Source organism: Vicia villosa, unplaced genomic scaffold (assembly GCF_029867415.1).
Source record: "Vicia villosa cultivar HV-30 ecotype Madison, WI unplaced genomic scaffold, Vvil1.0 ctg.000587F_1_1, whole genome shotgun sequence".
NCBI classification, from domain to species: Eukaryota; Viridiplantae; Streptophyta; class Magnoliopsida; order Fabales; family Fabaceae; genus Vicia; species Vicia villosa.
The window spans coordinates 724,797-748,614 of record NW_026705268.1 but is presented as its reverse complement, the minus strand read 5'-3'; the positions used below and the strand labels follow the sequence as shown (position 1 = coordinate 748,614).

At 34.8% G+C, this 23,818-nt stretch overlaps 2 protein-coding genes across 2 annotated transcripts; one reads left to right on the top strand and one right to left on the bottom strand.

Annotated features, from left to right (window-relative positions):
- The first annotated feature begins 13,501 nt into the window (after positions 1–13,501).
- On the top strand, positions 13,502–17,950 carry LOC131629634 (uncharacterized). Its single transcript, XM_058900420.1, has 10 exons — positions 13,502–13,893; positions 13,979–14,044; positions 14,163–14,343; positions 14,463–14,659; positions 16,002–16,052; positions 16,157–16,248; positions 16,730–16,872; positions 17,173–17,255; positions 17,367–17,471; positions 17,677–17,950. The coding sequence occupies exons 1-10, from the start codon at positions 13,588–13,590 to the stop codon at positions 17,812–17,814; spliced, it is 1,362 nt and encodes a 453-aa protein (XP_058756403.1). The 5' UTR covers positions 13,502–13,587; the 3' UTR covers positions 17,815–17,950.
- A 205-nt stretch (positions 17,951–18,155) lies between these two features.
- On the bottom strand, positions 18,156–18,984 carry LOC131629635 (dirigent protein 18-like). The gene has a single exon (XM_058900421.1). The coding sequence runs from the start codon at positions 18,939–18,941 to the stop codon at positions 18,243–18,245; it is 699 nt and encodes a 232-aa protein (XP_058756404.1). The 5' UTR covers positions 18,942–18,984; the 3' UTR covers positions 18,156–18,242.
- Positions 18,985–23,818: the final 4,834 nt, after the last annotated feature.

The following is a 23,818-nucleotide window of genomic DNA, read 5'->3' as shown; positions in this document are numbered from 1 at the left end:
CTCAAAACACTCCAAACAGCATCAGTCATACATCATATACATCACATACATATTCATACATTGCATACATTACTTCATGATAAGCATACAGGGACTCGTCATATAATACATGCATCATGACATTTCATAAAGACTAACTGTAACTATTTCAGAATACAGGTACAAACAGATAAACAAAATCTCCAAAGATCTAATTCAGTTACTACGAACGGTACTGACACAGTCAACTCTCAAATATCTAATTCTATCATCACGAACGGTGTAGACACGATCATCTCTCCAAGATCTAATTCAGTTACTACGAACGGTACTGACACGATCAACTCTCAATGATCTAATTCTATCATCATGAACGGTGTAGACACGATCATCTCTCCAAGATCTAATTCAGTTACTAGGAACGATACTGACACGGTCAACTCTCAGAGATCTAATTCTATCATCACGAATGGTGAAGACACGATCATCCTTCCAAGATTTAATTCAGTTACTACGAACGGTGCTGACACGATCAACATTCCAAGATCTAATTCTATCATCACGAACGGTGTAGACACGATCATCCTTCAAAGATCTAAATCGGTCACCACGAACGGTACTGACACGGTCAAAGAAAGAGACAGACAGACTTAATCATAACACCCTCCTTCAGATATGGTCTAACGAAAGGCTCATTCTGATATTCTTCTTCAGATATGGTCCAACAAAGGACTCGTTCTGATATTCTTCTTCAGATATGGTCCAACAAAGGACTCGTTCTGATATTCTTCTTCAGATATGGTCTAACGAAAGACTCGTTCTGATATTCTACCCTCGGATATGGTCCAACGAAGGACTCATTCTGATATTCTTCTTCAGATATGGTCTAACGAAAGACCCTTTTTGATATTCTACCTTCAGATATGGTCCAACGAAGGACTCGTTTTGATATTCTACCTTCAGATATGGTCCAACGAATGACTCATTCTGATATTCTACCTTCAGATATGGTCCAACGAAGGACTCGTTCTGATATTCTACCTTCAGATATGGTCCAACGAAGGACTCATTCTGATATTCTACCTTCAGATATGGTCCAAAAAAGGACCCGTTCTGATATTCTACCTTCATATATGGTCCAACGAAGGACTCGTTCTGATATTCTTCTTCAAATATGGTATAATGAAAGACTCGTTCTGATATTCTTCTTCAGATATGGTCTAACGAAAGACTCGCTCTGATATTCTTCTTCAGATATGGTCTAATGTACGACCCGTTCTGACACACTCCTTCAAATGTAGTCTAATGTATGACTCATTCCGATACTTCCTGCTGATATACACTCCTTCAAATATCTTCAGACACGATCTAGTACACGCCCAATTTTGACATTCTGAAAGATACTTATTTTAGATGGCATCTTTAAGCCTATTTCCAACAAACACTTCTCAATACTCTGAGCTCGGATACAGTCTAATGGACGACTCATTTTGACTCTCATATTATCAACATCCGGATGGCATCTTTAAGCCCATCTCCGGCAAAAGTCCCTATCTCAGCAAGGGCAAATTTCTGGGTATTCTAATGTTCAATCCTCTTCCACCTTCAGATACCGACTGACATACAAACCACTCTACATCTTCAAGTTTAAGAAGATGGAACAGGGGCAACTGTCATACCCCAAAATTTGCCCATCATATTTCAAAATATTTTGGTTCAAGCACTGAGAAATGAGTTTGACTGTCTCTCTCCTAAGCAATCAACCCACAGCTAGGGTTTTGCTTCTCTCAAAGTAAAATCAGGTTCTGACCCCTCAAGTGGACCTCGTGGCCTCTCACATGCCTCAAAGGACCCTCATGCCAACTCTCAAGCTCTGACTCACAAGTTTGATCAGTCAACTGCTCAAATGAACAACAGTCGACCAATTTGACCTAAAAGTCAATTATGGTCAAACCACAGTCAAAATTCCTGATTTTTGGTCAACATCCATATTTTGAAGTCACATTCATCATTTGATCAAGAATTGATCATAGAAAGCTCAGAAATCGACAAAAGTTCAAGTTGCTAAATTAGGGTTTCTAGGTAAAAGTCAACCCAACTTTGACTGATCATATCTCTCTCAACCAAAGCTTATTCTCAAGGAAAATCAATTCTCTACAACTTTGATGTTGGGCCCAAGGTCAAGAAATGCTTTCGCCTAAGAGATATAAGTCAAAACATTACAGGTCCTTCTAGAAGCTCGCAAAAAGCTGTTTTTTGTCAAGGATCATATCATCAAGATAAAATCTCCAAATGCAAAAAAGCTTCCAAAGTGGCTCGTAGAGGACATCTTGAGCTTTCCAGAAAATCCTAGATCATCTCCATCTGATAAAAATTGAAGGAGATATGAGGCCCAGAAGTTGGTCAAAATTCAAGAAAAGGGTGAAACCCTAATTAGACAATTTTGTATTTTTGAGTTAATGGGCCTAAAATTTGGACTTTAAACACATCCATGGCCTGTCTAAGGACCTCAAATCCCATCAAATTATTTTTGTACTCATTATTCATATTTATTTGGTTTTTATTCAACTAAAAGCTAAATAAATTGAATAAAATATAAAAATAATGGAATTAATTTGCATGGCCTTGTTTACAGTCATTTAAGGAGCCCAAATAACCTCACATAAAGATCCAATTCGTGTTAGCATGTGGTTAAAGGGAAAATCTCCAAAATTAGAAAGAATTATCTTATATTTTCTCAAATTTTCAAGATGACTAAAGAGACAAGGTCCAAGCCCAAAAGGAGGCCTAATTTTCTCTCCTATTTATACTCATGAGGTTCAGAAGGAGAGGGGGCGAAAATTGGACAAGGAGAGCCAAGAGTATTAGGGTTTGCGTTGGAAAATTTCAAAGAGAACTTGCACCATCAAGTCTCGACTTGCAGCCACTTTCAAGCGCTCTTAAGGATCAAGCCAGGTTCCTTGACCCCTCAGGAAGAGATCCCATCCATTAACAGGCCTTGAAGTATCGTGAATAATTCCATTTACCTCAACATTTGAAGTTTTGACGCAGAGATCATGAGGTGCCATTGTTGGGGCACAAATTTTCTTGTGTTGCGTATTCACAGTTTCAGCAAGTGGCTACGAAACTATCGTGACGAGACTGTGGTTGAGTTTGTAGCAAAATCGTAGCAGGTTTCATGGAAGGGAAGATGAATAGTAACATTGAAACTTTGACCACACACGCAGGGATTTGATTGGAACTAATCCACTATCAGCGAATGAAGATTGGTACAATTGGCAAGACACAAGGAGGCGGTACTTCAAAGGCGCAGGTTCTGCATGCTTGGCTTATGTATCCTCACTGTGTACCATCATGTCATCATTGTTGGATCTACACGAGCGTTGATGTGAGGGCCTAGGAATGCTTCTCCATGGTGTACTGGCAGGAGACTCCCTCACTGGATCAAAGGCGCCAGGTTTTTAATTTTTATTATTATTTTTTTGTTTAACTCTTTCCTTTATCTATTTTTTTTACTAAAAAAACTTTTTATTAATTCTTTTTTTAAAATTCAATCCTTTTTTATAAAAATAAAATAAAATTTCTTTAAATTAATAGAATTAGAAATTAATAAAATCATATTATTTAATTTTATTAATTTTCTTTATTAAATAAATTAGTAAATAATTTAGTTAATTTTTTTAATTAGTTCATTTTAGGTTAATAATTAATTAGAACAATTAGCGTTAATTTTTTGTTTAATTAGGATTAGGGTTTGCCTTTTGCCTTGATGATTTATTATCTTCGTTCTGTTAACTATGGTTAAATTTTCCCCATTTGGGTTGTCTTATGCCATTTGCCTTGCTTGTTTATTTTTTTGAAATAATTTTGTATCTGCTCCAAAGCCTTGTAATAGATTAGGGTTTCTATTATTTTGCCTCTGCAGGTGTTTATTGTAATAGAGATTTAGGATTTTATTTTTCCCGCCTTTATTTTTCTGCCCACAGGTGTTTATTGTAATAGCGTAGGACTTTATATTTTCTGCCTTTTAATTTCTGTATGATATTAACTGCGTGGTTAGTAATCCTAGGGAGTGCAAGATAATTAATCGAATGTAGCTAACATTATTTACAAGATAAATATCTGAATTGAAATCACATGATTGTGCCACACAAACATCTTTAGGGTAATCCCTCTTGTTGCCTTATTACTGTTGCCTGTTGCCTTAATTTATGAAAGTAGTCAAGACCCTTGATTCCGAGGATACCTAAAGCAAATGTTGCCCTCAGTTCATTCATCATCAAAATTTGTCCCTCGATGTTGCCTCGGTAGATGATGATTTGTCCCCATTGCTAAGGTATCCTCGCCTGTTGCCTAAAGACTAAATGACTATTATATCCTTCCCTTAGATTACCTGCCCTCTTCATGGCAGGGTAAGTCTTATGGCGAACGATAACTTCGATGACCCTTCAAAATCCAATGAAAGGACTACCTGCCCTCTTTATGGTATGGATAGCCCTTTCTCATTAAAGTCTAAAAGAACATTTTTTTATAACTTAAGGGTAATTGCTTTTTTAATTGCTTGCTCTTCTTCAAATTCAAATTCAAAACTCTTTTCCCACTCTTTTTTTCAAATCAAATTCAAAAGACTATGCTTATTTACAAGCTAAAGTTCTTCTTTAAAGCTTTTACTATTCACACACGACACTTCAAACATTTTTGAAAACAAAAGTGAGCTAAGCAATTAAGAGCCCATGGATAACCATGGATACAAAGGGTGCTTACACCTTCCCTTTGTATAACTTACCCCCCGAACTCAATCTCTTTCAAAAAATGTTTTTTTTCTATTCTTTTAGCCTTTCTTTAAATTGGATAAAATAAAAGTCGGTGGAGACTCTTGCTTACCGCGACATTTTCTTTAAAGTCAGTTCTCCCACCGTATTACTGGTACCTTCTGAATTTCCATGGCTTTCATACGTTCTTCCAGCAGCTTGTATTTGTCATCTGGATGTTCACCCTCAAAGTAGTAGTCTCCCTCTTCCTCATAGGGGTTGGCAGAATCATGGTTGCTTTTTGCATCAGTTTTGACGCTGGCGTCGTCCTTTTATTCATCGTCATCCTCTTCGGAAACCTTGACTTATTCAGCTTTCTTGAGTGGTCCTCTGAATCTTCTTCCCATGTTAAGGACACCCACAGATCTTCTAGGCTTTTTCTCCTTCTTGGTCAATAGGGTTTTCAGCTCGTCTTGCCCCTTGGCCAAATTCAGAATCAGGGCTTGGAACTCAGCATTCTGGGTTTGAAGGTCTTTGACTGATTGTTCGAGATCCATTTGTGCTGAAATAAACAGCGAGAGAGGATGAGAGACCTGTATGCGATGTTATGAATGCAGATGCAATGTTTTCAAGGATCTTTAGGAAATTTAGTTTGCGACATTATAGTTCTAGATTTGCTGAAGAACTTTCATTTTTGGTCTCTGAACGTCATTCTTTGAGAATCAAGCTCACCATATCTAGTGGGTCATTGCCTCTGATTCGGGATACTTCTGAATTTGAACGTATATGGCTAGAGGAAAATAAATCCTCTTGCCCCTTGATAGGTACTGAGTCTCTGAATTGGAAGGCAAATGACCAGAGGAAAATAAATCCTCCTACGCCTTTATAGGAATTCAGTCCTTGATAAGAGCACCTGAAATTGTGCGCCCTAAATCCCTAAGATCCTCTAAAGGGTTAGTTAATATGCTGTGTTATGATGTCATGATGTCATGCGAATGTAATGCATCAAGAAAAACATAAGATAGTAAGGACAAACAAGTCCTACAAAAAAAACTGCAAGGAAATCAAAGGGTTAGCAGCACATACAAGCAAGTCACACAAGTGTCCGTAGGTTTAGAGGCTTGCATGGAGTCTGACCGGGTAACTACCCTTCCCCAATAGGTACTTCTAAGGATAAGGATGAAATCAGCAACAGGTCCTACAAAGTTACCCAGAATTGTCAGTCCTTCTAAAGCACCCTCGAACATGATACACACATACCATGCAATGATACTTTGAGAAAGAACCTATCTGAGTTGTAGTATCGGGTACCGACTATGCCCTCAACATACATCAAGAGTATTCCCCCCACTACGTTCCTAAAGGCCAAGATGGGTTAAAGGTAACTAAAGGTCCTTAAGCTCCGACTCACCCACAAATATCTACACGAACCTCCCTCATACAAGAGAAGCATGCAAACACCCAAAGAGGCCTAAATTAAGCGTGAACTCTCATATCGACCAATCCTCCACATACATGAAGGAGGTCGCCATGACTATGCCTCTTCCTATCTCAAGGTGCATTCGAATCCGGGTATAGGATTCATCTTCCATTCAATTCCCAAAACAACCTTGAAAAGTAAAGCAAGCAAGACAAAACAAATATTAAGTGATCTTAAACTTTAAGGTAACCCCTCTTTTTATAAATCCCCAGCAGAGTCGCCAGTTCTGTAATACGGTGGGAGAACTGACTTTTTTGAAATGTTGCGGATAGCAAGAGTCGCCACCGACTTTTATTTTATCCAATTTATAGAAAGGCTAAAAGAACATAAAAAACCTTTTAAAAGACTTAGAGTTCGGGGGGTAAGTTATACAAAGGGAAGGTGTAAGCACCCTTTGTATCCATGGTTATCCATGGGCTCTTAATTGCTTAGCTCACTTTTGTTTTCAAAATGTTTGAAGTGCAGTGTGTGAATAGGAAAAAGACAAGGACTTTAGCTTGTAAATAAGCGTAGCCTTTTTTGAAAGTATTTGAAAAGAGTGGGAAAAAGATTTGAATTTGGATTTGAAAAGAGTAAGCAATCAGGAGCACCTACCCTTAAGTTTAAAAAATATGTTCTTTCAGCTTTTCAGTTTGAAAGGGCTATCCATACCATAAGAGGGTAGGAAGTCCTTTCATTGGATGTTAAAGGGTCATCGAGGAAATATCATTCGCCATAAAACTGTCCCTGCCATAAAGGGGGCAGGTAGTCTTAGGGAAGGATATAATAGTCATTTTAGGCAACATGTGAGGATACCTTAGCAATGGGGACAATCATCATTTTCCGAGGTAACTTCGAGGGACAAGATCATGTATTTATCGTAGGCAACTTCGAAGGGACTATGATCTTATGATGATGAACTGAGAGTAACATTTGTTTTGCTTAGGTATCCTCGGAACCGAGGGACTTTGACTATTTCAGAATCATAATAATAAAAGGCAACAGGCAACAAAAAGAGGTTACCCTAAAGGTGTGTGTGTCACAATCAGGTGATTCAATTCAGTTATATTTATCTTATAATTTAGGCAAACTAAATTTATTAGCAGACTTGCACTCCCTAGGATTACTAACCACACAGTTAAAAACTACAGAAATTAAAGGCAAAATATAAATTCATACACTATTACAATAAACACCTGTGGGCAAAAAAATAAAGGCGGAAGGAAAAATCTAAACTATTACAATAAACACCTGCAGATGAATAGAGGCAAAATAATAGAAAACCTAAACTATTACATGACTTTGGGGCAGTTGCATTATTTGGCAAATGATAAAAAATATAATAAAGGCAAGCCCCAAATGGGGGAACAAGTTAACCACAATTAATAGAATAAACAAGGCAAGGCAAATGGTATAAAGCAAACAAAAAGTTTTGAAAAAGAGGGTAAACCCTGATATTTTAGAAAAGGTTTTTAAAGAAAGAAAGCAAAAAGAAAAGGTTTTTGAAAATGTTCAGGGCAAACCCTGATTTTTAGGGAATGAGGTTTTATGAGAAAAGACACTAAGTTAATGGACGACACCTACCTAAGACTTCTAGGGTTTTAAATTAATCGAGGCTAACAAACCCTAAAAATTAATTATTGGTTTTTTACCTAATTAATTTTAAAATCGGCTAATCCTGATTAAAATAATTTTATGAACCCTAAATTGATTATCCTGAATTAATTCTAATTATTTAAATTAATTAACTAAATCTAAGTTAATTACCTAATTATTAAAATTAACTAATTAAAATTAACTAATCCTAATTATTAAAATTAACTAATCCTAATTAATTAAATTAAAAAACTACACCTAATTATTATTGTTAACTCTAATCCTAATTGGTTAATTAAGCAAGGTTAGTTTTTTAGGTTTATGGTTAAAACTAAAATTAATGACTAAAACTAAAAAAGAAATAAAAATAAGAATATGAAACAGCAAATTAACCAGAGTTAGAATCAGGTGTATTATGCTTCTGAAGGTACACGGTGTGGCTTGCGCTCTGGTCCTCATGATCTGAAGGCGTATGGAGATCCAATGGCTGAAACCTGAGGTGTATCATGAGCCTTTATGTGTAGTGTACACTGAACCTGAAAGTATATTAATTCATAGAAATGTATGTTGGAATAAGGGCTCGAACCCACGCCCCTGGCATAACCAGGTTCTCTCCTTTGCCAGTTGGTCTATAATTACACGCTGTTAGTAACATGGTCAACAAGGAATAAATATACAAACATGCATTAAATGGTTAGTTCAAAGGAAAAGTCAAGGTGGGCCATGTGTATGCACGCATGAACGAATCAGGAACAGAGAGAGAAAACATTTTGGTTGACCGGCCAATGGATTCTTGGGATTCATCCACGCGTGCAAGTCAAAGGATGAATGTTACTATTCATCTTCTTCCTCAGATTTCCTGCGGATTTAGCCGCAGAATCTGTTGCGTTTTTTGCTGCAAATAAACCTTTGAATCTTAAAACCTACAAAAATAATGTTAACAAGAACAAAGAACGACCCAGATCCATGTAAAATCGCCTCCTGAATTCAAATATGAGGTTAGTTTTATCTTTCGGGCACTATAACTATGAATCTGATCAGTCCTAAGAGTTAAGCCCTAACCATGGCCAATGCCGATTTAGGCTTTAAACTCCCCATGTTTTACGTTAAAACTGCTCCACTAAACCTCATCAACACAATAGAATGATTAGTTTCCATTAACATTTAACAATAATAAAGAAACGAAACTTTCAGCATGGATGAAGAACAATTTCATGATGCATGCATTCTGAATGTTTTAAAGCGTGCCATTTGATTGATACCCACCCTTTGATACCTGAATAGGATGTTAGGATGGTTGATTAGGCTTGAGAATGGCTGCACCAAGGAGCACGATTTGCACTTCTTCTTTGATTTTTTCGTAAGGTTTAGAGAGCTCTTGGAGGCTATTCTTGATGCTAGGTTTTCGTGAGCCCTTATATTGAGCATGTTGTCATATTTATAATAGTGACATTATGGTTATAAACTTGGAGAGCAAGCAATGTAATTGGTGAGGAGAATATTGAGAAAATATTTGATTTTATTTATATAAAATCTTGCTAATTTTGATTCAACCACATTCCAATCTTCTATTCCACGTTCTCTTGAGCTTCATGAATCAATTAAGATCTCAAAACATTAATCCCACAATTTTGAATGATTTTATTTGATTTAATCATGAACTTATGTGAATAAATTCAAAAATAAAGGAAATAAAAACCATAGCATGTCATAAGATTATTTTATGGACCCCCTAGGTGATATTAGATTGAAACAAATATTGAAAAATTAATCTCTCAATCTTTTATCATTTAATCCTAATTTCATTTGATTTTATTTGAATTTAATTGATTTAATTCAAATAAAAATGAAATAAAATCAAGAAATAAAGGATAATTGGTTAATGGGCCAATATTAAGCTTATAACCACGTGAGAAACCCAAAACCATAGGCCTAATACTCAAAACATGAATTTTGTCAATTATAGTTTCAAGCATTTCTCAAAATTTTCCCAACTTGTGCAAGCCATAACTAATTCAATATTTGTCGTATGGAGATGATCTAGGACTTTTTGGAAATCCCAAGATGTCCTCTATAAGCCACTTTGGGAACACTTTTTGCATTTGAGGATTTTATCTTGAAGATATGGCTCCTGTCAAAAAACAGCTTTTTGAACTCTTCTAGAAGGACCTGTAATGTTTTGACTTATATCTCTTATGCGGAAGAATTTCTTGACCTTGGGTCCAACATCGAAGTTGTAGAGAATTTAATTTCCTTGAGAATGAGCTTTGGTTGGGAAATTTCTGATGAAGTGTGAGAGAGTTATGGCTGGTCAAAATTCAGTTGACTTTTAGGTCAAAAACCCTAATTTAGAAACTTTGGGTTTTGTTGACTTCTTGATGAATCATGATTAAATTTTGATCAAATGATGAATGTAACTTCAAAATATTGATGTTGACCAAAAATCAGGAGTTTTGACTGTACTTTGACCACAGTTGACTTTTAGGTCAAATCAGTCGATTGTTGACCATTTGAGCTGTTTTGTGAATCAAAGCTTGAAATATAATGGGCAAATTTTGGGGTATGACACACACCCACATTCACACTTAAACAAATTAATCAACTTAAACAGCATAATCGACTAGAACGACATATTCAACTTCAACGACTTGATCAATATCGAAGTCCAACATCAGCAATATCATTCACGACAATACAACACATTTCCCACATATATTCACGACATTCGAAACATTAGTTACTCAACTTTGCAAATCTTATCAAAATAGCAACATACAAGTTAAGGAAGACAAAAAAAAGAGATCCTCAAAGTCTACCAAGGCATAAACAACGGATACACAATAATTAAAGCTTCACGGAGGTCTAAACGACACTTAAAAATAAGTTACGGTTCAAAAGATACATCGTGTCAAAGTTTAAACGAATTCTATGCAACAGGATCCGCTTAGCGACCCTCGAGCGTGCTTATGCACCTGCAACATCAATAACCCCGCTTCAAGCGGACCACAACAGAAGCGAACAATTTCTGAGCTCCGCTTAGCGGACTGGCTCCGCTTAGCGAGATCTCTTTAATTTTCAAAAACAAACAGCATCCGCTTAGCGAACCTGAGCCCGCTTAGCGGGCACGTGATTATGCAGAAAAATCACCTTCGTGACAGAACTGCGAAACCTCACATCCACCACTCAAAACCCATTCTAAACATCAATTAAACACATACAAAGGCATCAGCAACCATTATTCATCATCAATCATCCATAAAAACATGCTTTCAATCATAAATTTCATGAAAACTCATCACAAACCTAGGGTTTCTACAACACACAATCCATGGTTCAACATATCATCTAAACCCACCCTAAACATCATCATACATCCCTTTAGCATGAAAGAATCTCACCCTTACCTTAGGATTTGGATTGAAGACAACTCTATCTTCGACCTTGAGATTCTCTTCTTCTCTTCTCTTTTCTCTTCTTTCACAACTTTGCCAAATGAGTTATAATTCTCAAATCCCCCCAATTCCCTTGTTTTGGTTAAACCTAGGGATGGCAAACAGACCCAAACCCGCGGGGCCCACCCGCACCCGAACCCGAGTCAACGGGTGAAAACCCGAGTTGATTGGGTTTGGGTTCGGGTTCGGGTGCCACCCGATATTTTGGGTGCGGGTTTGGGTAGTGTGAAACCCGCGCCCGAAACCCGAAATCACACCCAAATATATATATATATATATATATATATATATTATATATATATATATATATATATATATATATATATATATATTATAATATATATATATATATATATATATATATATATATATATACATATATATTATGGAAAGTTGTAAGAAAATTGTAGGAAAAATATATTTTATGTATTTTGTTGCGGGTTTGGGTTTGGGTGAAAAAACCCGAACCCAACGGGTGTGGGCGTGGGTGTTATTTTGTCACCCGAATAGCTTTTGGGTTTGGATTCGGGTTCGGGTGATAATTTCGGGTGCGGGTTTGGGTAGTATAAAACCCGCACCCGCGGGCACCCGTTGCCATCCCTAGTTAAACCCTTACTAAACCTTATTACTAATGGGCTCTAATTAACACCCCTCACTTACTAGTGCCAACATAGGCCCAATAACTCACCTAACTCACTAACTTATGCTATTTACTATTAACTCTCAATAAATAACATAAATATCACATAAACATTTAATTAACACATAATAGTTTAAATAAATCACATAGCACACAATTAAATAAGAAACGAAAATAAAACGGGCGTTACAGTTCCCAAATTAATTTCTTTCAGAATCGATTAACAGTTTTTCCAGCAATTCAGTAATACAACCAACATAAGAAATCACACGAACATCAAATATATGAAATAAAAGGAACAACAGATTTTACAAAATACAATTCAACACAATTGCTTTGGTATTCATCAACAGAAACGATTTCATCATAAATCTCAAAACCACTTAACAACAAAACACCAAAAACACACAAAACACAGATGATTTTATAACTCAAACCCCATATATTATCGATCATATTCCCGTTTATAGAGCTAGAACCCCACCCCTAGGGATGGCAAGCAGACCCAAGCCATGGGGCCCACCCGCACCTGAACCCGAGTTGATTGGGTTTGGGTTCGGGTGTCATCCGATATTTCGGGTGCGGGTTTGGATAGTATAAAACCCGCACCCAAAACCCGAAATCACACCCGCTTATTTATATATATATATATATATATATATATATATATATATATATATATATAAAATGTATTGTAGAAAGTTGTAGGAAAATTGTAGGAAAAATACATTTTATGTATTTTGCTGCGGGTTCGGGTTTGGGTGAAAAAACCCGAACCCAACGGGTGTGGGCGTGAATGTTATTTTGCCATCCGAACATCATTTGGGTTTGGGTTCGAGTTCGGGTGTGGGTTTAGGTAGTATGAAACCCGCACCCGACCCGTTGTCATCCCTACCTACCCCTTACCTTGGTTTGAAGGTTGCTCTAAATTCTTTCTCCGATTAAAATCCCCCAATTTGCCTCTACGTGACTTTTACGTGCTCCTCTCCAAAACCCTTGTTCTGCTTCTATGCCTCTATTTTTTTTCTCTGCTAAAAACTTAAGTGTACTAGGCTACCTCTAATTTGTTTCATAATTTTGAAATGGGCTTATAATTTCTTCCCTCCGTACTGCTCACTTCACTTTAGCCCATAAAGAAATATACACACCTCCTAATATTTGTCTATACTTTACTTAACTAATTTATTTTATTTAGCAACTTATCTCATAAAATACTACTAATTATATTATTAATATTCCTAATAATAAAACTACTAATCAATACTACTAGAACTCGACCGACTACTTAGTTAAAATACCCGACTCGACAACTCAAAACGCAACAATTCACAATAAATATTCAAAATTAACTAAATTAATAATTAGTCGCATTACGGGTGTTACACGCGGGCCGGTCAGGTGGGCCACGACCCGTTGTGCCACCCTATGTGACCCATTTTATTGAACTAAAAAAACCACTTTCAACCAGTGTGGTGCATTAAGTAATTTTCATGTGTATCATAAATCCTCCAAACCCTACATTGATTGGACAGAACATTCTAGAAGCCCAATTTCAAAAAAGAAAACCCAATCCAAAAGTTTAACACAAAAAATACAAAAAAAAAAAAAAAAAACTTGTGGCTAGTTCTAGTGTAGTGAGCGTAGTGTAAACATCTTCTCCCAGCTTCAACTCTAAACCTCGCTCGCGCCTAAGAACTACCGTCATTTCCTATGGCTTCTTTCACCGAATTTGCTTCAAGCTTATTATGTATTGCTTATCGCAAACCCAAAACCCTCAATCTTCTCTCCACCAACACAAGAATAACGAGAACTTCTTTTTTACATCGCTCAAACTCATCTCCGGTGTCTAAACTATTATGCAACAGCATCCACACCACACCACTTCGCCGCTTCACCGTAGCATCATCAACTGCCTCACCGTATCAAACCGATGAAGACGAAGAACTCTCCACTGTTATTCCACCGGATAATCGTATTCCGGCCACAATTATCACCGGTTTTCTAGGTTCCGGCAAGGTATCTTATCTTATCTCATCCTATTTCCTCTCATTTTCATATTCGTTTATGAAATTGATATTTGACTTGACTTGGAATTGAACAGACAACGCTGCTGAATCATATTCTGACAGCGGAACATGGAAAGAGAATTGCAGTTATTGAAAATGAGGTATGTGGCGTTGCGAATTATTACTGTGTTGGTGACGTGTTTCTGGTGTCTGTGCTTCGTAATTTATGATTATGACTATTAGTGTGATTATAATTATGTTATTTTGTATCGATTTTAGTTCGGGGAAATTGATATAGATGGATCTTTAGTTGCGGCGAAAACGGCTGGTGCTGAAGATATTATGTTGTTGAACAATGGCTGTCTTTGTTGTACTGTGAGGGGTGATCTTGTTAGAATGATTTCTGAGTTAGTCACTTCGAAGAAAGGGAAATTTGACCATATTGTTATAGAGACTACTGGTAAGTAACTAATCAAGTTAAAAGATTATGCTTTGATGTAGATTATATTTGTGAAATGGAACTGCTTGTTAGGGTTTTAGTGCTTGATGAGATTTTGTTTATTGTTTGTATTTCTATAGGTTTGGCGAATCCGGCGCCGATAATCCAGACCTTTTATGCTGAGGAGAATATTTTCAATGAAGTGAAGTTGGATGGTGTTGTCACTTTGGTTGATGCGAAACATGCTGGTCGTCATCTTGATGAGGTTAAGTCAGAAGGTGTGGTCAATGAGGCAGTGGAACAGATTGCTTATGCTGATCGAATAATTATTAACAAGGTATATTGATGGCTAATTTATTCTTATTGCTGAATCACTTTTAGTTTTTCGTTGATGAAGAATATAGATTGTTGAGAAAATGGTGCATTGATTTAGGTTTAGTAAGTAGCTAAGCTAACTAAATAATGTATAGTGTGGTTATGGTTATATATCCTTCCATATATCGAATTCGGAATTATTCTAAAAGTTCTACATCAGGTTATGGAAGGAAATGAATAATTTCTTTGTGCCATTTGGATAAACTTCTAGCAAAGCACTTCGGTGTTGTTAAATAAAGGCTATAATGCCGACATTGTTCCGCAATACGCTATTTAGTACAAAGTATTGTAAGATGTGAACTTTACTATTGTTGCGTAGTGGAATTTTAACAAACCACTAATTTCTGCTATATGCGATTGGCAACATTGAAACACTTATGGAAACAAGAAGTATTAAAAGAATCTTGCAAGAATTATGAGTTTTTTAAAAACAGATATCGGCTGATTTATTTTTATTTAAGAATGGCTTTTACTTTGATGACCGCAGTGTAGGAGCTGACCCCAAAATGCCATAATGGGATGGCCGTTATTTGAAAATTTTATACATGCATAAATATTCTACAATCTGCTGTTACTTGCACGAAGAGAGGGAAAATGACAATAGGAGTGAGGTAGAGTGAGAGGAAAGCCCTAACACTGTTTTGGTATATTTCAGTTGTAAGTTTCTTAAAATACTCAACTAGGAAGCCCCGACATTTAAATCTTAAGGGCTTTTTTGGAACTTTTCATCTCATTATGAGGTGCAGCACCATCTCGCCGCGACAGAGGGCTTTTTTGGAACTTTTCATCTCATTATGAGGTGCAGCACCATCTCGCCGCGACAACTGTTGTTTCGGCTGCTATGGTTTCCGATGCGGCTACTACACTGAACTGCTCTGCTACTATAGGGTGTTATTGCCTACACTATATTGCAGTATGGTCGACCTGGTCTTTCTACGCATCTAATTCATCAAAATTATTGTTGAACTTAACTATGCAGCAAGCTATGGAATGAAATGAATACTTTCTTCGTTGTGCAAGATATAGATTCTATTGGATAAAATTCTCGAGAAACATTTGTGCAAAAAGAAATGTTAAAAGAATTTTACAATAATTATGAGTTTTTTCAAAAATAGCTTCTCACAGAGTTTAAATTAGTTACTGCATCTGAAAAATATCTTATTTTATTTCTTCATGAACATCTATGAGCTTTTAAGGACTTTCCTGCAAGGAATAGCCATAAACTTATTTTAACTGGGAATTCTCTCTAAGCTAGACATTAATACAAAGTGGTTCTGATAATACTCTTGTTTATCTTACCCCAGACTGATCTTGTTGGCGAATCAGACATCACTTCTTTGGTCCAGCGGATTAGGGTTAGTCTTTCTCTCTCTACTGTATCTAAGCGTTCTATTCTAATCTTAATGTTAATTTATTACTTTGAAACACGTGACTAATGTTATTGCATTATTTATTTCAGAAAATTAACACCTTGGCCAATTTGAAGCGGACGGAGTATGGAAAGGTGAACTTGGATTATGTTCTTGGCATTGGAGGCTTTGATTTGGAAAGGTACATTTTTGTTTTGTTTCATTCTTTTTCAACCGTTCAATAAAAAGGTAAATTTTAATGTAGGTTTACTTGTTCTCTGCTCAATTAGTTTTGCTTTAATCATGTAGATGCTACTAGCCGGTTCGTATTCTTCTTTTCATTTCTTAGTGGATCATATACTAAAATCATTATAATTTTCCTACCATATAACTTTTAAAGAATTTTTGGTGTCTTTCTCTTCCTAATGTATCCAACTGTTTTGTTATTATTTTTATGACTCGTTCTTCTACCTAAGTTTTCGTTTGCATCTAATATTTTAAGTAGTACTCGCATTTTTCTACCCTTGTCAAATGCATTGATTTTTACCATGTAACTATATAAGTCATAACCTTATGTTGGTAGGTATTTAGATACTTCTTTTTTTCAATTAATATCTTGCTATGTTTTTACGGTTCAAGCCTGACTATATATGATTTGCTCGTGTCTACTTGATCTTTTGAAGGATTGAGAGTGCCGTTAATGATGAAGGATCAAAAGAAGATGATCATGCCCATAGCCATGACCATGACCACGAGCATAACCATGAGCACCATCATCATGATCATGACCACCATCACCATGATGAGTCACATGACCACAAGCATGGTATCTATAAATTTGTCTTGTGTGTTAACTGAATTTGTGTCATATTGTTCTTGTTTTAACACTGTTTTATGACGTTTATCATTTAAGTTTGACTTGCTTAATTACACATTTTATTTGGATGCCTAGAGATCTATATCGTTGTTCCATCTAGTTTTAGTATTTGGATGGTCACCATCAGTTTTTACCCATTTGCTTCCCAGTTCAAATTCATAAAGACAGTATAATGATACATCATGTAGAAAATTCTTAATTTTACTGCATAATTTTGCTATGAAGGATAATTTTTTGTTTTATATGCAGATCACCATTCTCATGATCATACTCACGATCCTGGAGTTTCATCTGTGAGCCTAGTTTGTGAAGGAAACTTAGATCTCGAGAAGGCTAGTGCTTGCAATTTTTCTGCTTCAAAACAAGTTCATTAAAAAGTCATTGTTGGTATTTATGTACTGCCATACTGGACAGGGTAACTAACTAACCTATTTATTCTTCAGGCTAACATGTGGCTTGGTACCTTATTGATGGAACATAGTGACGACATTTATAGGATGAAAGGTCTTTTATCTGTTGAAGGAATGGATGAAAGATTTGTCTTTCAGGTGACTTAAATTTACATTTATCCTATTTATTGTTGTTGTTTTCAATCAAGCGGGCTATAATATCTCCATCTCTTCTCATCATCTGTGTTTGTCCATGCCCGACATACTTTCACTGCTATCTTACACTATGTTCAGTTTCACCTTTCACTGCTATCTTACACTATGTTCAGTTTCACCAAATTAAGCGTGATTTTTTCTGTAACAGGGAGTTCATGACATATTTCAAGGATCCCCGGAAAGATTGTGGAGGGAAGATGAACCAAGGACAAACAAAATTGTTTTCATAGGGAAGAACTTGGATACTAAGGAATTGGAAAAGGGGTTCAAGGACTGTTTAATGTGATTTCTAAAAAATTTATTACAATGTCCTCTATTCTTTCAGATGGTTCGTATTGGAGGTGTTTTTGTCTGGATACGATATAGAATAATGAGACCCGTTTACTATTTATGAATAGCGAGAAATATTTTTCACTTCTACATTAAGCGTGATCTATTAATGGAGATTAAGTTTCATCCCTGAAACCACGACTGAATCAATGCCAACAATCTTAGTGTGTAAGCGGGTGTGGAAGTATAACGACTCGTTTTTCAGAGTTTCAAAACATCAAATGGAAAATGTCATGCAAGTAGTAGATATTGATTACTGAGTAAAGTAGAGATTGAAATGGAGATCAAAATGCAAAATCCATATAAAGTAAAATTACAGTACTATAGTGAATATCAGAAAACACAAATTGTGACTGTTTTTCAAACACAATACAATACAAAGTACTAACTAAAATACACATCAAACAGAAGGAATTTAGAACTTATAACTTTTCCTTCTACTTTACTAGACCCTACTTTATCAACAACCTTAACAACAGCATAACCATTAGCACCATAGTATTTTCCAGTTCCTCCAATAACAGCAACATGTGACTCAAAAACATCACTTCTATGAACTCCGAAAAGTCTCAATCCATCTTCAAACGCACCTTTCACAAAACTCACTGTCATAGCCACCATATGACTACTTCCATCTTCTTCACTAGCAACATAAACCCCTTGTGCTTTTCCGAGTTTCCTTAGTTCATCTCCGTCACCACCGTCAACTAGTAACTCCTCTTCGATTGGTGTTACTGATCCAAATTCGACCTCTTGAAATGCTGCTCTTGTAGGAAAAGAGAAACCAATGGTTGAAAGATCAAGTGTTTGTGTTTGAGTTGATTGTGGAATAGGTGACACTTCATTTGGAGGGGAAACTTCTTGAGGTTTTGGATTTGTGACCTTAGTAGTGGTAGGTTTCTTTGAATTATTATTAGGGTGTGTATCATTTAGCATATGTGGCATTAAAAATGTTATTCTATGATGGCCATGATAGTGATTAGGAGTTGGATTAACAAGAGTTCTAGCTGAGGAAGATTTGTTTATGGTGGTGATTAACAAAAGTAACATGATAGTTGCTAGAAGAGAAGAGAGGTTGGCCATTGTTGCATTGATTCTCTTGACATTAGTTTGGTTGATTTATTTATATAATTATTGTTAGGGTTCAAATATAAGTGTAGTGGTTAAAAATTAGAATTAACTATGATCCAAAATTAAGTGGTTGGGTTGTGGATGAATGGAACAAACTCAACCAATACATGATTTAAACAAAATCATAATGCTTTTGTTGATTAGTCAATAATCATGATTAAGTTTTTGAAGATATATTGTAAAAAAGTAGTTTTTGAAGATATACATTAATAGAAACCAAAAAATAAAATAAAATGAAGTGTAATTTGTTGTGTAAATGGATTTCCTATATTGAAATTCTCTTATATTTTCTCCACTAGAGCAATTTCTCACATTCAAACACCCTAATATCTTTTCTCTATATCACACAACCTTTTTACCTTTCTATTTTTTTGGAATAGATAATTCATTTCTGTAATTTGTTTGGAATAAATCTCTCAAGTTTACAATTAAATAATTTTAAATAACGTTAGTAGCAATTTGATTAATTTAAATTATTTGTTTAAAAGATAATGAAAGTTTGATAGTTTTGAATAAATACAAAGGGTCTTTTGGTTAAAAAAATACAAAGATATTGAGGAATTTAATTGTAACAGATAAAATTATTAAAAACTACTCAATAAAAATAAGACTTAATCACATCTTTACACATATAGAGCCTGCTTGTTTCGGCTTTAAAACAATGAATTTTTTTTTTTTTTTTTTTAAAATAGATTTTCCAAAGCTGTTTTTCAATATATTACAAGTTTTTCTAAAATGAGACACTAACTTTGATATCCTATAACATAACCAAAACTAAGTTAAAATTGTATTTTTATCAAAAAGTTGTATTTTAAAAATGATTTTTTATGAAAATCTATTTGAAATAACTTCAAAATTAAGTGATTTTTTAAAATTCTTTTTTTATAAATAGATGAAATACCTAAAATCACATTTTACGAATAACTATTCAAATCAAATATTCATTGGAAAATTTTATAAAAAAAAAAATTGTAAAATTTGTCTACATAAAATTATATAACACCAAAAAAATTATGTTTAAAAAAAGTCAAAACAAACAAACCGATATTTTAAGTTATTCAAATATTTTCTCATTTATATTTATGTACTTAAATGATGATGTCTCTATTTTAAATAATTTGTGATTTATGAAATAGGACAAATCATTGTATATGAACTTTTTAGAAAATTGATATTTAATCAAATTATCAATGAAAAGGTGCAAGGGAGACTAAAATTTTAAAATAGGGCGATCAAATTCTCGCGACTTAACTTGTGGCAAAAAAAAAAAAAACTCATAACTTAAATTATAATTAAATATTTAAATGGAGATTAACTTTAATCCTAAAAAAAAAAAATTAAAACAATTCAGTTTCAATATTATTTATATTTTATTTGGTTGTTCAAGGAAAAAGAGAAAAGAAATATAAAATTAGATGATAACATACACAAAGTCTCTTACTATCTATATGAAGTTGATTCTTTTCAGGCTATGTCGTACTATTTGCAAGTACATCTGACTATTTGCAAGTACATCTGACTCCAACCATCAGGTCTCGATAAAACTAACAAATGTTGGGGGGAGTATGATAGACAAATTGTTTAGAAGGGGGGTTGAATAGATCATTCTTAAAAAGACCAATTTTCATCACGTTTTGCTTTTCAAAATTAGAGTTTAATAAAATGTTTACTAAAATACAATAAATGCGATTGGAATGATTAAAGATAATAACATGATAATTAAAAAATAGAATGCAATCACGATGAAATTACTAAACAATTAAGTAGCAATTAATCTAAATTTGAACGTACACGAGAAGTATATTTTGAACTTGTTTAACTGATAAAGAGTCTACGATCATAATTTTCAGGATTAATCATCAAGAAGATTGTCCAAAGGCTTAGTCTAACACATGCCTACTTTAACACAAGAAATCTCTTTGAAAACAATAAATCCTAACTGCGCGCAATTTCTATAAAAGCAATAAAGCCTACGTATACAACATCCATGCAAAAATAAAAGAGGCAAGGTTATAGAAAATGCACGCAAGATTTATGGTGGTTTGACTCATTCGTCCTCACTAGAGCTTAATCCAGTATTCAATGGTTTCATCGTTGAAAATTTGTAGGGTCTTCCACTATTATGGATAGTTAATACAAGAGTATTTTTGGTACAATGGATAATTAACAACGCGAACACTACAAGCCAACAAATGATTTGAGTCAAACACATGTCTAAATTTATTTTCCCTTATATTGTAACAGAACATTGAAACTATTAATCTTTCAAGATCTTACTTGATCTTGATTCAAAAATCTTGCTAGAACCAAAGATCGTGCTCCAAGTTTTTGTTTTGTAGTGACCTTTACTCATTTCTATTGATTTCTTGTCTGAGCCTTTATTCTACCCAAGATTGATTGGAAACTCAACTTTGTTTTGCAACAATCTTTACACGGTTCTACCAAAGTCTTCAATGGAGTATATATAACACTTTTTCTCTTTGCTGGGAAGCTTTATAAAAACTTCATAGAAAAACTTTACTCATAGACACCAAGCGATTTTTATCCTGATACACATAGAAAAACTTCATAGAAAAACTTTACTCATAGACACTAAGCGATTTTTATCCTGATACACATAGAAAAACTTCATAAAAAATTAGCTTTCATAATGTATCTTGGATCTACCGCTCACAGTCAATCTTTAGAACTGTGTGCCACTACACTGGTTTCTTGGTTCAAAGTTGAAGATGGTGATGATTATATCAAGAATCTCACATAACAGAATCTAGATTTCACAAGATCAATGTTCTAGGATGTTTTTCACCAGGTTGTAATAGGGAGGGGATGCGTTTGTGAAAGGAAGCATACACATGAGTTTTTCTCAAGATTTGCGAAAGTATAGAATTTTTATCTTACTTGTTCATGAAAAATTCACCAAACAAGTTTTATGAATGTGTAAGAAAATTATATTACGTGTTGTTCAAAATTGTTATGGAGAAATACACAAAAGTGAGAGAAAATAAACATTGAGCAAGTCAAATCATACAATCATGATCTGAATCACATGAAAAATTATTTGAATAAAGGTAATAAAATCTAGATCTAAAAAGATTTGATTCCAATCATTATGCGATACATATGATTCAAGTCAAGTAATTCCTTGATTCGAATCATGGTTAATTTCTTAAAAGTTTGTTTGATCATGATTCAAGTCATGAAGTCTTTTGATTCGAGTAAGAGAATTCCTTGATTTAAATCAGAAATACAAAGTCAAAGTCCTGATTTCCAAATTAATTTTTTGAATCAAATCTTCCATGTGTTTGATTCAACTCAAGATAAAAAGCACTATTCTAACTTGTGATTCAAGGGACACATATGTTGATCTTTGAATAACTTGTTCATGATAAAAATTATTGAAATGGATAAAAACTAACTTATTGAATGTAAGGAGTAACACAAGGTAAATCTATAATGATTGATCAAATTAAAATCAAATTAATCAAAGCAATGAATCAAATTTTACAAAAGTATCAAAACACATATGAAAAGATCGGGGATAACATTGTTACCGACATCACAAATTCAACCTAGACCACACTCATTCAAATTTTACATCGCCTTAGGCACCTTCTTCAACATGGTGAATCGATGAGTCACAACCACAACTAGCAGTCTGATCTGGACAACCAAGAAACTTTAGCAGAGATGTGAGCTCCTATGGAGAAGCTACGTCGCTCCAATTAGACCCTGTAGGCAAACATTCTAACCCTCTAGGAGTGGCACGATGAGGATTTCCAGGAAAAATACAAAGTCCTAGATCCCTAACCTCTTTTTGATGAGATTTGGGGCGCTCTAATACCAAAGAACTTCATGTCGTCATCACTGGTGAAGTTTGATGGGAAGAGTTACTCCTAAGAGCATATAGTCGCCATCAACACCTATATAGGAATCATTGGTGCGTTTGATTATTTGAAGTGCAAAATCATATCCTACATTTTCAAAGAAGCGGCCCTAAGGTTTTTCATGGATCCACTCAATAATCAGTTTCTAGGATCTCTCTAGGAAGATGATCCACTTATTCTCAGCAAGAAAACACCGAAAGGTTTCTACCACTAGTCTTGATGCTCCCGAGTCTCAAATGCCGCATTGAATTTTTTCTTCATGATTTTGATTAATGAGGTATTATGTTAAATTTTTCTCCTTTTGTTTATATGTAAATATAATTATTTTGTTTAGTTCCTTTGAGGGCATCAATGGTTTGTTTCTTCCATGTGAGAAAGTTTTTATAATCAAGTTTGGTGGAGAGTGAACGAGATAATGGTAGGGAATATGCTTCTTTCATAGAGATAAAATAATTTGCTCCATCTACAGTGATTGATATTTAACTTTTTTTTGCTATTAAAGAGGGCCTAAGCCCGAAAAAAACTTAAAAACATCAATTACAGGGAGAATAATCCCGTTAGCATCTACATCCAAAAACGGTTGCAAGAATTTCGGAGCCTCCTCCTTCAAATATTTGTAAGTTGAATGTTGACGGTGGTTCATTTGGCAACCCACAGACTTCTTACCATGGTGTAATCATCCCCAAATCTGAAGGTGATTGACTCATTAGATACTTTGTCTATTGTTGTCGCAATCACACTACATATATAAATGTTAAAATATTGACAATGATAACTAAAAACACTTGCTTTCGTTTCATTATTTCTAAATATGACTCAAGTCAACATTATTTCTCTCATATATTACTTCTTTAAAAGACAAATCATTCATTGACTCACCCTTATACACCATATGAATCAAATATATAAAATATATTTATCTTATAATTAGAATCTTAGTTTCAC